The sequence below is a fragment of the Ascaphus truei genome, chromosome 3 (assembly GCF_040206685.1).
Source record: "Ascaphus truei isolate aAscTru1 chromosome 3, aAscTru1.hap1, whole genome shotgun sequence".
In the NCBI taxonomy this organism is placed as follows: domain Eukaryota; kingdom Metazoa; phylum Chordata; class Amphibia; order Anura; family Ascaphidae; genus Ascaphus; species Ascaphus truei.
Window position 1 is genome coordinate 45974145 of NC_134485.1, and position 14191 is coordinate 45988335.

General features: G+C 39.5%; 1 protein-coding gene across 4 annotated transcripts in view; it reads right to left on the minus strand.

Annotated features, from left to right (window-relative positions):
* ROBO1 (roundabout guidance receptor 1) overlaps positions 1-14191 on the minus strand; it is a 1065915-nt gene that overhangs the window by 17870 nt on the left and 1033854 nt on the right. For all 4 annotated transcript variants that reach the window (XM_075593994.1, XM_075593993.1, XM_075593992.1 and 1 more), the window contains 5 exons: positions 13826-13933; positions 9366-9510; positions 6091-6336; positions 1915-2324; positions 1266-1418 (listed from right to left, as the gene is read on the minus strand). In XM_075593994.1, coding sequence (XP_075450109.1) covers positions 1266-1418; positions 1915-2324; positions 6091-6336; positions 9366-9510; positions 13826-13933 — 1062 coding nt within the window. The remainder of the gene's footprint in view (positions 1-1265; positions 1419-1914; positions 2325-6090; positions 6337-9365; positions 9511-13825; positions 13934-14191) is intronic.

The following is a 14191-nucleotide window of genomic DNA, read 5'->3' on the forward strand; positions in this document are numbered from 1 at the left end:
TAAATCAATAAAACTGGGCTTTGGTGTCTGGCAGGAAAATCGCATTGATTGTCAATGAAAGAATTTTGATAATAATATAACTCACATGGGCAGTTTATCATTTGCAAATATTAAATAATTCAACACTATGCAATTCATGGATTGATTTTTGTCAAATATAGAAATCACAAGTGTGGCCTTCATCAGAGATAAGGGATTGATTATTCTGAAAGTAAAATAAACAATGAAGCCATAAACGCTAATAATTGGTTTTAGTATTATTTATTATTTCTCACATCAGAGTCTTAACCTGCACAGCTATGACATTTATTACACCCAGAGCTCCTTGGCTATGGAGATAGTTTAGTTATAAGCCCCTACTTCATGAGAAGGAAATATGGGCACATCATTCATGAAAGGCAATGTCATTGAAACATGCCTAGATTAACACATATGTTTTTCATGTCATCAACATTAATGATTTATCCACCTGAAAGACATTTCCTGGCACACACTTGGTTCTCACAAAGAAACAAAACTACCCTTTCTAAAGATCTAGGAAGCTCCAGGTTGAATGACCAGAAAAGTAAAAAAAAAACTGTGGCTTTTTATAATCAGAATGGAGGACGGCTACACTAAAAAAACTTAAATCATGTAGAGAATGTTAGGTTTCCTATTTACAGTAGTAAAATGAACATTATGAACTCATGACAGACATACAGTTCATTACAGTCAAGGAAGTCTAATAACACCTTCTGCAATACATTGGAGCAAAATGAACCTCTGGCTTCTCCTAGACTTGAGTTTAAATAAATAAAAACCCAGTATGTACACTGGCGACACACTTTATTCGAGCTCGGCTAGTCCCACGAATTCGGGTATACCCGGGTGTATTGAGGTTTGTGACTGTTTTCTGCCCGAGTGCATTGAGTTATTTTCCGGCAGGGATTGAAGCATTTTATTCCCGTTGGCTGCAATACTGCACACTACATATATATATACTGCATTACAATTCATGAATTTATGCCATCTGGTAGACACGCAAAGCATTGCAGCCTATTAAATCCTAATCATTATCATTTAACAGATCAGCCGCCCATCAGCCAGGCATGAACCCAGGCTGGGAAGGCAAATGCAACGGGGCTTGTCAGAGGTGAGGAGCGGCGCATTCCAGGTATCTGCCAGGTACATACCGGGTATTTGCTCGAATAAAGTGTGTCGGTGCAGTAATACAATGATGGCACTGTGATAAAGCTCAAAATGCAATGTATTTAAATGAACCTTACCATCTGTGTAGACATCTTTTCGTAGATGTCCTTGCTGGTGTTTTTGTTTTTTGGCAGGGCGGCTTCTCTGCATGACAGCAGTGCTCATATTGCTGTCTGTTGACACAGGGCTTGTAGGTCTAGGGCAGTGAGATACATGAAAATGTCTGCGGCCTGGGAAACAAGAACATAGGATTGTAAATAAAGAAGCTGTTGTTACACAGAGTTGATAACATCTGCCTGTCCAGTACCAGAAAAAAATAAAAAGCTGTTAATGTCCAAGGATTTAAAATGATTGAAGGTAGGTGGAAACCAACAAACAAAATTAGATTTTAATGTAAAATGTCTTACTTCAATAAGTCTGCTTTGGAGTCTACTGACTGAATGAGGCTGTCTTCTAGTAAATAAAATCTCACATATTTGTAGGGAGTTTTAATTATCTACTAACTAAATGATTACTACCAGAGGTAGTACTTGAAACGAAGCAACAAATAGAAATGTTTGGTAGGTAATTATGTAATTATTTTAGAAATGTATATAAGGACAATCTTAGAGGAAATAGCAATAGAATTATGCAACATATATGGTATAGTAATGTACAAAGCCAAGACTTCGGCATAACCGATTGCACCATTTTCCGAACATCTAATACATAAAATATCTAATATACCTCCTGCTGTTTCCTGCATTTGGTGTCTTGCTACTTTTAGGCCAGCATATTCTGCAGCCGCTGCAACAGCCTGTGCAAAATCAGCGTCCGTAAAAAACGACCCATCAGATGAGCTGACACTGGATCGTCCACTAGAAACATTGTCTTCTTCAGAGGCTGAACCCCATCCATTGATCATTGAACCAGTTACAGAGCTTTCCAAATCCCCAACACTAGAAGCAGGAGTCTGCTCTAGACCACGCAAAAGGAGTCTGCGACTTTGCATCTTAGTCACTTCCATTTCCACTTCATCTCCTTCCTCTTCAGGAACATCTGTGTCCATATCAGAGACTATTGGTCCTGCTATATAACCATATGTGTGCGGTGGGGAGATGGGCCGTGGGGGTGGTGGAGGGCTAATTTGATGGCGTCTACACACATAAAAAAAAAAATCATTAATGATTGATATTATTCATATTTTTACATAATGGTACAAATGTCAGATTAGCCTACAATCTTATTTACAGGCAGATAGAGCAGTCAGACCAAGTCATCCATTTCAGCAGACTTGCTGATTAAAAAAATATACAAATTTGAACTGAAAGTCACAATGTGATACATAATGTACTGATTTTTCCAAATTTACTTTCATCACAGATTTAACGAGTAACCTTCAGTAATGATGGAGATAATTCTAAAAACTATTATTGGACTTTAAAACCTATTTTAAGAATGCAATTAGCAATTCAACTCAAAGGTGACGTTCAAAAACCACAAGATATTTTGGACTCTGCTAATACATTAGGTGTTTACTTTTTTCCTGCTAATTAAAATCAGTTAGAAAGAGATGGGCCCTAAAGCAGAAGGTAAAATAATTTACTGGATTTTTTTTAACAATAGGTTAAATATAAAATAATGAACTATTTATATGTGAGGCTGCAATTGTTTAAAATCATAAAAACCACATACAGTATATCTAGTAATGACATGTAATTTTAACTGTAACACAAAATACAAAAAGTAGAGACTGGTATTATAGAAAAATAGCTTTCACAGTTCAAGTATTCATGTAAAGTATAGCCACATAAATTTCTTACAAGTGTCTGGAATCAAATTAATTGACAACATACATAGGAAAATGCAGTGTACATATAACTAATATAATGAAAAATTGGCAATTACCAAATTTCACTGCAACAGGTAAGGCATTTCTTACAAAAGAGAGACACAGAAAAACATAAACATCAACTAAAGCACTTGGAACAGCAGAGACCATTATGACGTACTGTACTAGATACATCTTGGGCACTTGCTCGTTTTCTAGGGAGTGATCAAGATGATCACTCTGTGGTCAGCATAATCTAAAACAGTGGAGCGCAAACTTTTCCTGCTGCGCCCCCCTGCCTGCTGCGCCCCTCCTACCTGGCAGCTGCGTGAAATGACGATCCGGGGAAACGTGACATCAGGTCACGTGAACCGCTGCGTCATTTGACGCCTGTGACGTCACATGACCCCAGATCACATGACATCGCGTTGCCATGGAGACGCGTCACACCGTCTGAATCCCGGTAAGTTTTATTGTTGCAGAGGCCTCATGCGATCCCCCGCCATTTATTTTAAATGCCGGGGGGAGGAGCGTAGAATCTCTGCAACCGCCCGCGCCCACCCAGACAAATCTCCCATACCCCCTGTGTGGCGCGCCCCCAATTAGCACACCCTTAATCTAAAGGGAAATGGAGCCCCACCCACTTCCATTTCCCGTGCCTATTAACATCATGTGATTGCTTCAGGTACTGCCATACCTCCGGCACAGTAAAGGTTAAAATTATTTTATATTAAACTAATACTGTAGGAAGGGAAGGTATGCATCTTTGGCAGATGAAACAAAGATCTGCAACATGGCTGATATTTCAGGGTGTGATAAAAATAATGAATGATTTAGCTAGGACAAATGAATAGTCAAGAAAGGGACAACAACAACTTAATACAAAAAAGTGCAAAATCAGGCACCTGGGTCAGAAAAATCGAAAGGCAGAATAAACGATTAATGGCACTATAATGTCAAACACTATAGAAGAAAGGAATATGTGAGTCATTTTTCCAGTTGAGTTAAAAGTAGGCAAGCAATTAAATAAGGCAGTGGGGAAAGCCAGCAGTATATATGTGTTATATTGTAGTTAAAACTATTAGTGGCAGAGAGAGGTAGTGATGCCACTTTGTAGATCATTGGTAAGACCTCACCTAGAGTAGGGTGCTCAGTACTGGACCCCATATCTCCAGAAGGACATACATACATTTGAAATTGTGCAAAGAAGGGTTACTAAAATTTTGCAAGATCTACATTATAAAACTTATCATGAAGACGAAAGGACGTCAATATGTGCAGCTTGGAGGGCAGAAGGGAATATGATTGAAACTTTCAGATACATAACATGTACAGGAGGGAAGTTTATTTCAGAGAAAGGAGAGTGCTACTGTAGAGCAAAGGTCCTTTTTTTGAAGTGTGAGGGAGGCTCAGTGGAGTTGTGAAGAAGTACTTCTTCACAGAATGGGTGGTGGATTGGAGGAATAGCCTACAAAGAGAGGTGCTAAAGGATAATACATTAAGGTAATTAAAATATGTTTGAAATATACATAAGTTATCTTAAATATGAAAGAAACCAAGGTTCAAAAGGTGTCTGAGGTTTTGCAACAGATCAGAAAATGGGCCGGCTAGATGGTCCAAGTGGTTCTATTCTATCATAAAGTTATGTTTCTATTTTAATAGTGAACAAATCACGGATATTTTACTATCTATTTTTCTTAGTAGCACTTCTTAAGATATCTATTTCTCTACCCTTCGCACACTCCCCTTCGAATCCTCTCCCTCCACCCATGTATTTATCACCCTTCCCCACACTCAATAACCCCCGTTCCCTACTCACAATCAATACCTCCCTCCACTCCTCACACTCAATAAGACCCCTCCTCACACTCAATAACCCCCTACCCCTTCTCACACTCAATAACCCCCCTCCCTTCTTCAAACTAACCCTCCCTCCCCTAATCACACTCTCTAACCCCCCCTCTTCACACTCACTAACCCCCTTCCTCACTCACTAAACCCCCCTCCACAATACAATACACACAATAAGCCTCTTCCCCCTATACACACAAACATAATAACCCCTTCCCCAATACACACACAATAACCCTCCATTTCCAACACACACACACACACAATAACCCCAACCCCAATACACACACAATAACCCCCTTCCCAATACATACACAATGACCTCCATCCCAATAAAGACACACACAATAACCTCCCCTCCTCCAATACAGACACACACAATAACCCCACCCCCAATCCCAATACACTCACAATACTCTCCCTTACACAATACACACACAATAACCCCCATCCCCCAATAAACACAACCCACCCTCCCCAACTACACACAGAGTAGCCCCCCTTCCTTCCACAATGCAGATAGAGATACACACTATCTTGAAGGGAGGCCTCTGGTGTCACACTGATCCCGCTGGTGGAAGTTGAATCCGAATTCTTGGCAGACTCAACTTCCAGTGCCATTTGGTGCGCACATGGGGGTGGGGCTACCATTGAAGGCTAGGCAGCAGCTGGGGAGAACGAGGGCCCGGCAGACAACAAAGACCCGAATGCCGGACGCAGATGTTGGGCCTTATCTCTGGTCGGGCACAACTTCCAGTGCCGGCTGGCCCCCCCACAGCCGCAGGACAGGGGACACTTGTCCCGGCTCTCCACCCCCTGTCAGCGGCCCTTACAGTGAGGATCAGGTTCCTCCACTCAACTGAGGCAATGAGGTGAGAAGAGTACATTTTATTCATTTGAATCTTTTCTGCTATCTGCCCTAAATCCAGAGGCAGTATCTGCAGCCACATGCTGCCATGTGTACAGAGATAATGACTGATGTTTGCTTAAGGACATGTTAGTGAGCATGAATCTTCACATTGAGAATTAATTTGGATTTCAATCCATGTAGAAAACAAGTAGCTATTATAGGTCTTGATCCACTCACAAACATTTGTAATCTATTGTAAAGAACTTATGCCAAGCATCAAAAATATCCTACATGACAAAAGTGGAGTCTTTAGATTCAGCATGTTTGGAATCATTTTGAGCTCTAGAAAAAGTAAATGAATACTTAGAAACAATATAGCAGATTTTTTTACCTTCTTTCAGGTGGATGTTGAATATGACCTATATCCTCTTGACAGTCCTGCAGCATTGGCTGGAGTTCCTCTTGGGGTGAAGGAGTAAGGGTGGCAGTAGATTGATGACTATAGGATACTGCAGCTGGCGAAGATGCAGCACCTCTAATTGGAGGAGTAGGACCCCGCTCATCCTCTTCCTCCAGTTCATCTTGCTGGAGATACATTCTTGTTGGTGGCATTGGACAAGGTAGTTCTCTGTCATAGCTATAATATAAATTAAAAAACCATAACATTATAAAGGACCATATTTAGTTACAGTAAAACTGCAGCAGGCGATTCAAAGCGCAAACGTAAAATCCAAAATAACAGAAACAGGGAACCCAGGTAATGAAAAAATCTGCAGGGCTTTATTGAGACATTAAAAAGGTGGCAGTCTCAGAGCAGAGATTGTCCTCCCACGTGTTTCAAGCAATAGTGGCTCATTCTCAAGGTACTGGGGAAACAGGCACCTATATAAGTGTTGGGTAATAATTAAGAAAAACACATCAGATGCAGCCGAGTATGGCATAACAGTGTTCAAACGTTTATTTAATTAGTTAATTAAAATCCCGTCCAATGAGACAGTAATCTGGAAAGGCAAAAAAAGCCTCTATTTAGTTGCTGACAAACACAAAACACAGTTATTGTAGATAACATGGATTATTATCAATGAGGCAAATAGATCATTTAGAATTAATAAGTATCTCTTATTGTTCTCATCCTTATAGTTTTCCTATGAAAAAATATATACCGTAATTTTTCCACATTTGATGAATAGAGAAAGGAATAACAGTTTTGTGATATAAAAAGATGATGCATAACATACAATGCTTCAAAAGAAATATTGAGAATACAGCATGTATGTGACATTCGAATGATGATGCATCAATGAGTTAAAAATATAACCAATGTCATAAATATCTTAATATTATACATACCAGATATTTGTGGTATGAATATATGGATATAGAGTAACACATGAAACAATAGCAACCAATTTAATTGACATCTGTATAATAAACAGAGTGATGAAATTCAAATACTTGTGAAATTAGTTAAATACCCCATCCGTTTAATATCTAAACAAACGGTGAAAGGTTAATATCATATGAAATGAATAGTTCCATATTGGTTTCAATGTGAAACCCTCAATACAATGGATACAAATGTATCCTACAATGAAAAAAATTACAATATTGCTTATATTGAGTAACATTATAACAAGTGAAAGAAACATATTTAGTTAGCAGTGCCACTCCATAAGACACTTTCTGGAACCGTTGAAAGTGCCCTGTGACATAATCTTTCATGAATATTCTGTATTACATTTTATCTAGAGTTGTACAACCCAGAGTTATTTACACAATAAAGGGTGCAAAAGGCCACAAAGGTACATAGAGAGGTGACACTATAATTATTTTTTTAAAGATCTTAAAATTCCTGTAGCTATAATTGATAACTTCCAAGTTAAAATAACATTAATTAGTTTTTTCATAAACATGTTCTTATGGTTATGAGAATTTAAAGATGTTCAATAAATAAATTATTTTAACTTTAATTATTGTATTGTATTGTATGTCTTTATTTATATAGCGCCAAAAGTGTACTCAGCGCTTCACAAAGAATACAGTACAGGGAATTAAAATACATTAAGCTCAGCAAAATCAGACAATAGGAAAGGAAATCCCTGCCCCGAGAGCTTACAATCTAAGAGGTTTGAGGGGAATCTTACAGAGACAGCAGGTGAGGGAATAAGTGCTGCACATGGCAGTGCTTGGTCACAATGGGTGGTAGGAGTGACTGTGGGACAGTAGCCATGAGTGCAGGCTGTTGGGATGCTTAACTTGTGGGGTGAGTTTTATATATACAATATTCCTTGTTACATGGTCAATAAATTAATAAAATATTTGAATTACACTGTACCAAGAAGTGTACATATTACAATACATGGTGAATGATTAAAGAGCCTTAGTAAATATAGGGGGAGAATCACTGAGCTCCCATAGTGGATATTGCACTGTGACCCAGCAATGGCAGTTAATGCAGGAAGGATTGCAAAGCAGTACCCAGTAAGAGCTTAGTGTGTACCGCCTTAGAGTTAGTTTTAGCAAGTAACACACAGCACATGCTACTGTAAATAGCGTAATTGCTTGTAACAAATAAGCTATAAGAGATTTTCATTTCTCAGAGTAGTACCTTAGGAAAATAAAATCATATGGAATGCAAACAGCTATTGAATTGAGTACACTGTATTTCATATATTCAAGAACAGGAATGCAGCATGTGAGATAAGGATCTTTTAGCATTAGTTGAGAAAAAAGCACAATAAGGATGAAACAAGGCAGAGACAAAGTAAAACCCACGCTATACTTCAGGTTACAATGTTTACAAGCATTGTCAAAATAACTGTCAAGATACTCATACTTGTCTGATTATTTTAAAAAAATGCATCAATTTAGTTAAGTGTGGGACAGAACCCTTTATTTACATAATCAAGATGAACATTTAGGGGCCTATGCAGAGAGCAGCGCTATTTCGAAATTCGCCATTTTTTGGAGAAAATCGCGCAGAAAGCAGCAGAAAATGGCGAGTTCCGAAAAACGCGCCAATTTTTCTTTTCTATTTGTAAAACTCGCCTCGCGGCTGGCGAGAACCTCAATCTCGCCAGTTTTAAAAATATCCGTATGCAGAGAGGCGCGAACGGCATCTAGCGGCTGTTCGCGCCAATAAAATGGCGCGATTGTCTCCGTTTTGCCTCGCCAAAAAAACTGCCGCTCGCGGCCATTGCAAAGGGAAAAAAAAAGGCGCGAATTTGTTTTAACACATTTCTGAAGCGCGCATCTCGCCAATTTAAACTCGCCACACGCATCCATGTTAAACATAGCAGAATTCGCACTTTTCTGCATATGGAGATTAAAACCTTCCAAAAAAGCTACTTTTTAATAAATTCGCCAATTTTAAAATTCGCTGCTCTCTGCATAGGCCCCTTAGTGTGCGTATGGTTATATCATCAGCCTTTGTGCCTATCCTGGGCTAATTCAACACACACAGTATGCATCACTTTTGATGGCTATCACAGGTTGATATATTACTTACCTAGGCTGCTGCATTATGGTTCAAATAAAACTGCTGACTGGTTGGTACTGTAAGTATGTTCTCAGTAAATATAGACCTCAAAATCTCAGAAGAACTCACGATGAAATCCCCAAATAAGATGATTTCTAATGCAGAAATACTTGAATAGTTTTTCTTACCTCTCGTCAACAGAAAGTGTATAGTCTTCACTAGCACCATGTGGCGGGGGGTGTGCAGGTGGTGGTGGCAACAGATCTGCCCAATTCATGCCAGCCTGTTTAGATATTTTAGGAGTACGAGTACCTTTCTTATGACCTTGGCTTCCTACAAGGAAAAAGTGACAAAGAACAATATTAGAGCAAAAAGCTATTATTGCCAATTATAGACATATATTTTCACACTTATGCAACTGATATAAATCTGTGGGAAAAATTAAGAAAGACATAATTTATCCCAGACACATATTCATTACGTTAATAGCTAATAAATATGTAAAAAGCAATAAAATCACAAATACATTTTACATGCAACAGCATTTAGAGTGATCTTCCGCTAGCAATTAATTGCATTATAGATTATCATCTAAAACAAATGAGCTGTAGACATATTTTCTGAAGTGCTTTTTTATTGTTTAATTGCTCCGACCTAAAATACAATATGATCTTGATATGATCTATTAAAGTTTCGCCGTTGCATTAAGTCCCTCAATACATGTAATTTGTACTTGTCTAAAAATTGTTTTAGGCAAAAAGAGAATCATTTGTTTCAGTTAGAAAGACATACGTTGTCTTGGGCTTAAGCACTGCTGGGTGCTTTAATTGGAAGCTGTAGTTCCACTTATTATTTCCAATATTATTTGTTTTCATGGTTTTGACTTTACATCGGTCATTTTTCATTCTGATCAAATTATTCATTGCAAAAATAATGGTTGTGAATGTTGTTACTATGCTGTTTGTGGTTAGATTTATATATTCCACTGTATATCTGCAATGTCATGAAACATGTTACGTTATTAAACAAATGTTATGAAGGGGTAAAAGAGGTTTAACTTACTGTAGGTGAGATTTTCTAATGTAAATATGTGCTTGCAAAGTACCGGCAATTTGTTCGCAATATACAACAGACAGCTACTTAGCAGAATGAGGGCTGAGATTATTCTTCTAAACAGGGGCAGATTGAGCCCTACGGGAAACAGGGTAAATGCTCGGTGGGCCCATGGGCCAGTGCCACCTTGGCTCTGTGTGTGTATAGTGTAAGGAGGATTGGTGACGGTTACAGAGGCCCTGCGCTCTTCTCCCCAAATATTAAACTGATTGCCAGGGGAGAACGTGGGGCTTCTGTAAGTGTTTGTTACCGGAGTGGCATCTCCTCCTCATGCAGCGTTTCATTGTCATGGCAACCCGTCACATGGTGACACGTTGCAGTGACAATGTGACATCACGTCGTGGGAGGAGGGCCGGTAAGATTGATATCGCCCCGGCCGATATCTGTCTCAAATTCGACCCTGGTTCTAAGTATTGTTTTTATCTAATAACTTTATTCACTATAGCGCTTTTCTCCAAATGGGACTCAAAGTGCTTAAAAATTACAGTATAGTGCGCGGCACACAGGATTTTTACAGACATTGGGACCCTACGCATATGAGCTTACAATGTATGTTTTTGGGACCCGGGGTACAGAGAGATATAGTTAGTGACTTGCCCAAGTTCACAAGGAATTGAACCATGTTCCCCTGCTTCAAACTCAGTATTGTTGTTGTCAGTCAGTGCTTTTACTCACTGAGCCACTCCTTCAGTATGATCCATACTCATTAACTAAAATACCCATACTTATGAGAAGAAAATATATACATTAAGAACAAAATGTGTCATATATTTACATTGGGGCGTCTTTGTTTACTGATGTATATCTGAGGTCACTTTCCCAGCAGCACTCCAGTTGGTACTATATAAATACAGATGTAGCAAGACTGTCTACAGTGCCATGGCCACCCGGTCACATGACCAGAGGATTAACACTGGGGGGGAGAGGTTCCGATACGGACACCCACCTAGTTCAATTATTAAAAGTAAATTATAATGCTCACTACCCCTTCAATCTCTACTATGTTGGGCTGCTTATAATATTAGGCGATAGAAAAGTAGATAGCTATAAACAAAGGAAAGGAATAAATACCGAAATAATTATTGCCTGAAGGATAAAAACAAGCGCATAAACAAGCAAAGCAACATCAAAATAGTTAAATTACACCCCTGGGGCGGCCCGCTAGGACTAGGCCTGCATTAGGCCATTCTCGAGCAGATGGAGGAGGAGAAAAAGAAACAGAGATCCCCCCCTCCCTCACCTCCCCCCCCAGTATGTCTTCCCCCCTCCCCCCCCTTAGACCCCTCCCCCACCAATTGAAAAAAATCTATTTTGGGACAACATGTTGTTTAACTCAGTTGAAAAGTCATGTCATGTGCCTATGACATTGTCGTTATCATTTGGATGTATGTTGTTCTCAATAAAAAAAAAAAGTGATATAAAAAAAATAGTTAAATTACTCAAGTTTCACATTATATATAAAGTTACAACATTTATACTGTTATTCTTTGCAAAATTATTATGTACTCTAGAAGTTCATTAATAGGTAAATGTTTAAAATAATTTACCCAGGCATGATTTAGATCCATCTGTTTTACTGTTTTCCTTCACCATATTTTATGATATACCAAGACATGATAGCTCATGTCATTTTTTTCATGGAAAGCATAGTAATTCAGTACAAACAACAATAATACCCTTAACAAGCGCTAATCTACAATGTGCAATTAACTCACAATAGTGTGAAAAATGGCAATGAATTGGTGATGTGAACGTGATCACTCAATGTGAGTGAAAACCACTTCTAAGTGGTGTACAAGCTGCCAGAGAAACTAATAAACAGATCTTCCCAACCTGTGAAATAAATACAAATACAAAATAAAAGTCCCGGCGCTACAAATGTCCCAGATACCGTGATCCAAATGGAAAGTCCTGGATGAAAAATTCTCAGATGGATGGTACAGGATATTTTCACAGAGTCCCAGGGAGTTGATAATTCCCTTTAACGATGTCCGCAGTAATTCTGGGGAGACATAAGAGGTATACACCAATTGCGCAGTATGCCACTACTCCTGACCCCACTCTGAACCAACGGACAAAGAAACCCTACTTACAAGATAATATCTTGTGCGTTCAAGGGAGAGAATCTGTAACTGTGTCTCTGCTCTGTCTCAGTGTTTCACGGATCCCACGTGACCGGCAGCAGTGATCTCTTATTCCATGCAGCGACCAGCACTCACAGGGGACGTAAGTCAGGCATGTCATGCAGGAACAGAGGATTGACACAATGGTGTAATACGTTTACACTTTATTAAAAAACTTTAAAACACAAATCACCCACACTTACAGTAAATGGGGGATGACGATATGACTCACGGATGCCGTCCGCCACTTGTCTGCAGCCTGATGCACACTAGGGAGCCTTCCTGAATGGCGTTCTCTGAAACTCCTAGCCGATGACGTCAGCGGCAGGGCGGTGCAGGTACGCTCTCACAGCATCGGCACGACTATGGTGGCTGGACTGGCTCAAACACTTGGCTCCTCCTCCCTACGCGTTTCGTGACTCTGCGTCACTTCCTCAGGGGATCCCCTGAGTCACGAAACGCGTAGGGAGGAGGAGCCAAGTGTTTGAGCCAGTCCAGCCACCATAGTCGTGCCGATGCTGTGAGAGCGTACCTGCACTGCCCTGCCGCTGACGTCATCGGCTAGGAGTTTCAGAGAACGCCATTCAGGAAGGCTCCCTAGTGTGGATCAGGCTGCAGACAAGTGGCGGACGGCATCCGTGAGTCATATCGTCATCCCCCATTTACTGTAAGTGTGGGTGATTTGTGTTTTAAAGTTTTTTAATAAAGTGTAAACGTATTACACCATTGTGTCAATCCTCTGTTCCTGCATGACATGCCTGACTTACGTCCCCTGTGAGTGCTGGTCGCTGCATGGAATAAGAGATCACTGCTGCCGGTCACGTGGGATCCGTGAAACACTGAGACAGAGCAGAGACACAGTTACAGATTCTCTCCCTTGAACGCACAAGATATTATCTTGTAAGTAGGGTTTCTTTGTCCGTTGGTTCAGAGTGGGGTCAGGAGTAGTGGCATACTGCGCAATTGGTGTGTACCTCTTATGTCTCCCCAGAATTACTGCGGACATCGTTAAAGGGAATTATCAACTCCCTGGGACTCTGTGAAAATATCCTGTACCATCCATCTGAGAATTTTTCATCCAGGACTTTCCATTTGGATCACGGTATCTGGGACATTTGTAGCACCGGGACTTTTATTTTGTATTTGTATAGTAATTCAGTAATTGCAAGTTCTAATATGTAATCAATTGTTGTGGTGCAGAATCCATAAGGAAGTGGCTTAAGCTGATAAACGCATAAGGGGCTCTGTGGATCCACCAGTGAAGATGACGATGGTGAGAGCAAACAAATGCTTTGGAGATTTAGGTAACGTTTCTTCATATGCACCAAGTTCTGTTTAGGAAGCCACACTAATACTTCGAAATTGGCAAAAATAGTTATCATATACAGAAAATTATCATTATTCATACTCACCAGATGTACTACTTCCCCGATCAGAACTGTTGTATGATCCGCCAGTATTCTGATCATGTGACTGGTTGTAGGGAATTGTTGCAGGCATAGTGTCTGTTACCCGGTAATCTAAAAACACAAGGGTGAGAAAGCGTTATGTCTACCTTGCTTAATTGGGGAAAAATAAAAGGGATAAATAAAACTTAAGGTAAAATAAATGTAAGTATTGAACCAATTATATTGTGACCACCAAACACAATGAACCCTCCTAATCCTTGCAAGGTAAACTTATCACCTTTATTAATATTTAACACAACCACATTTTTTTCAGAGTTTTGCTTCTATTATTCAAGAGGAAAATCTAGAAAATTACATTAATTAATAGAA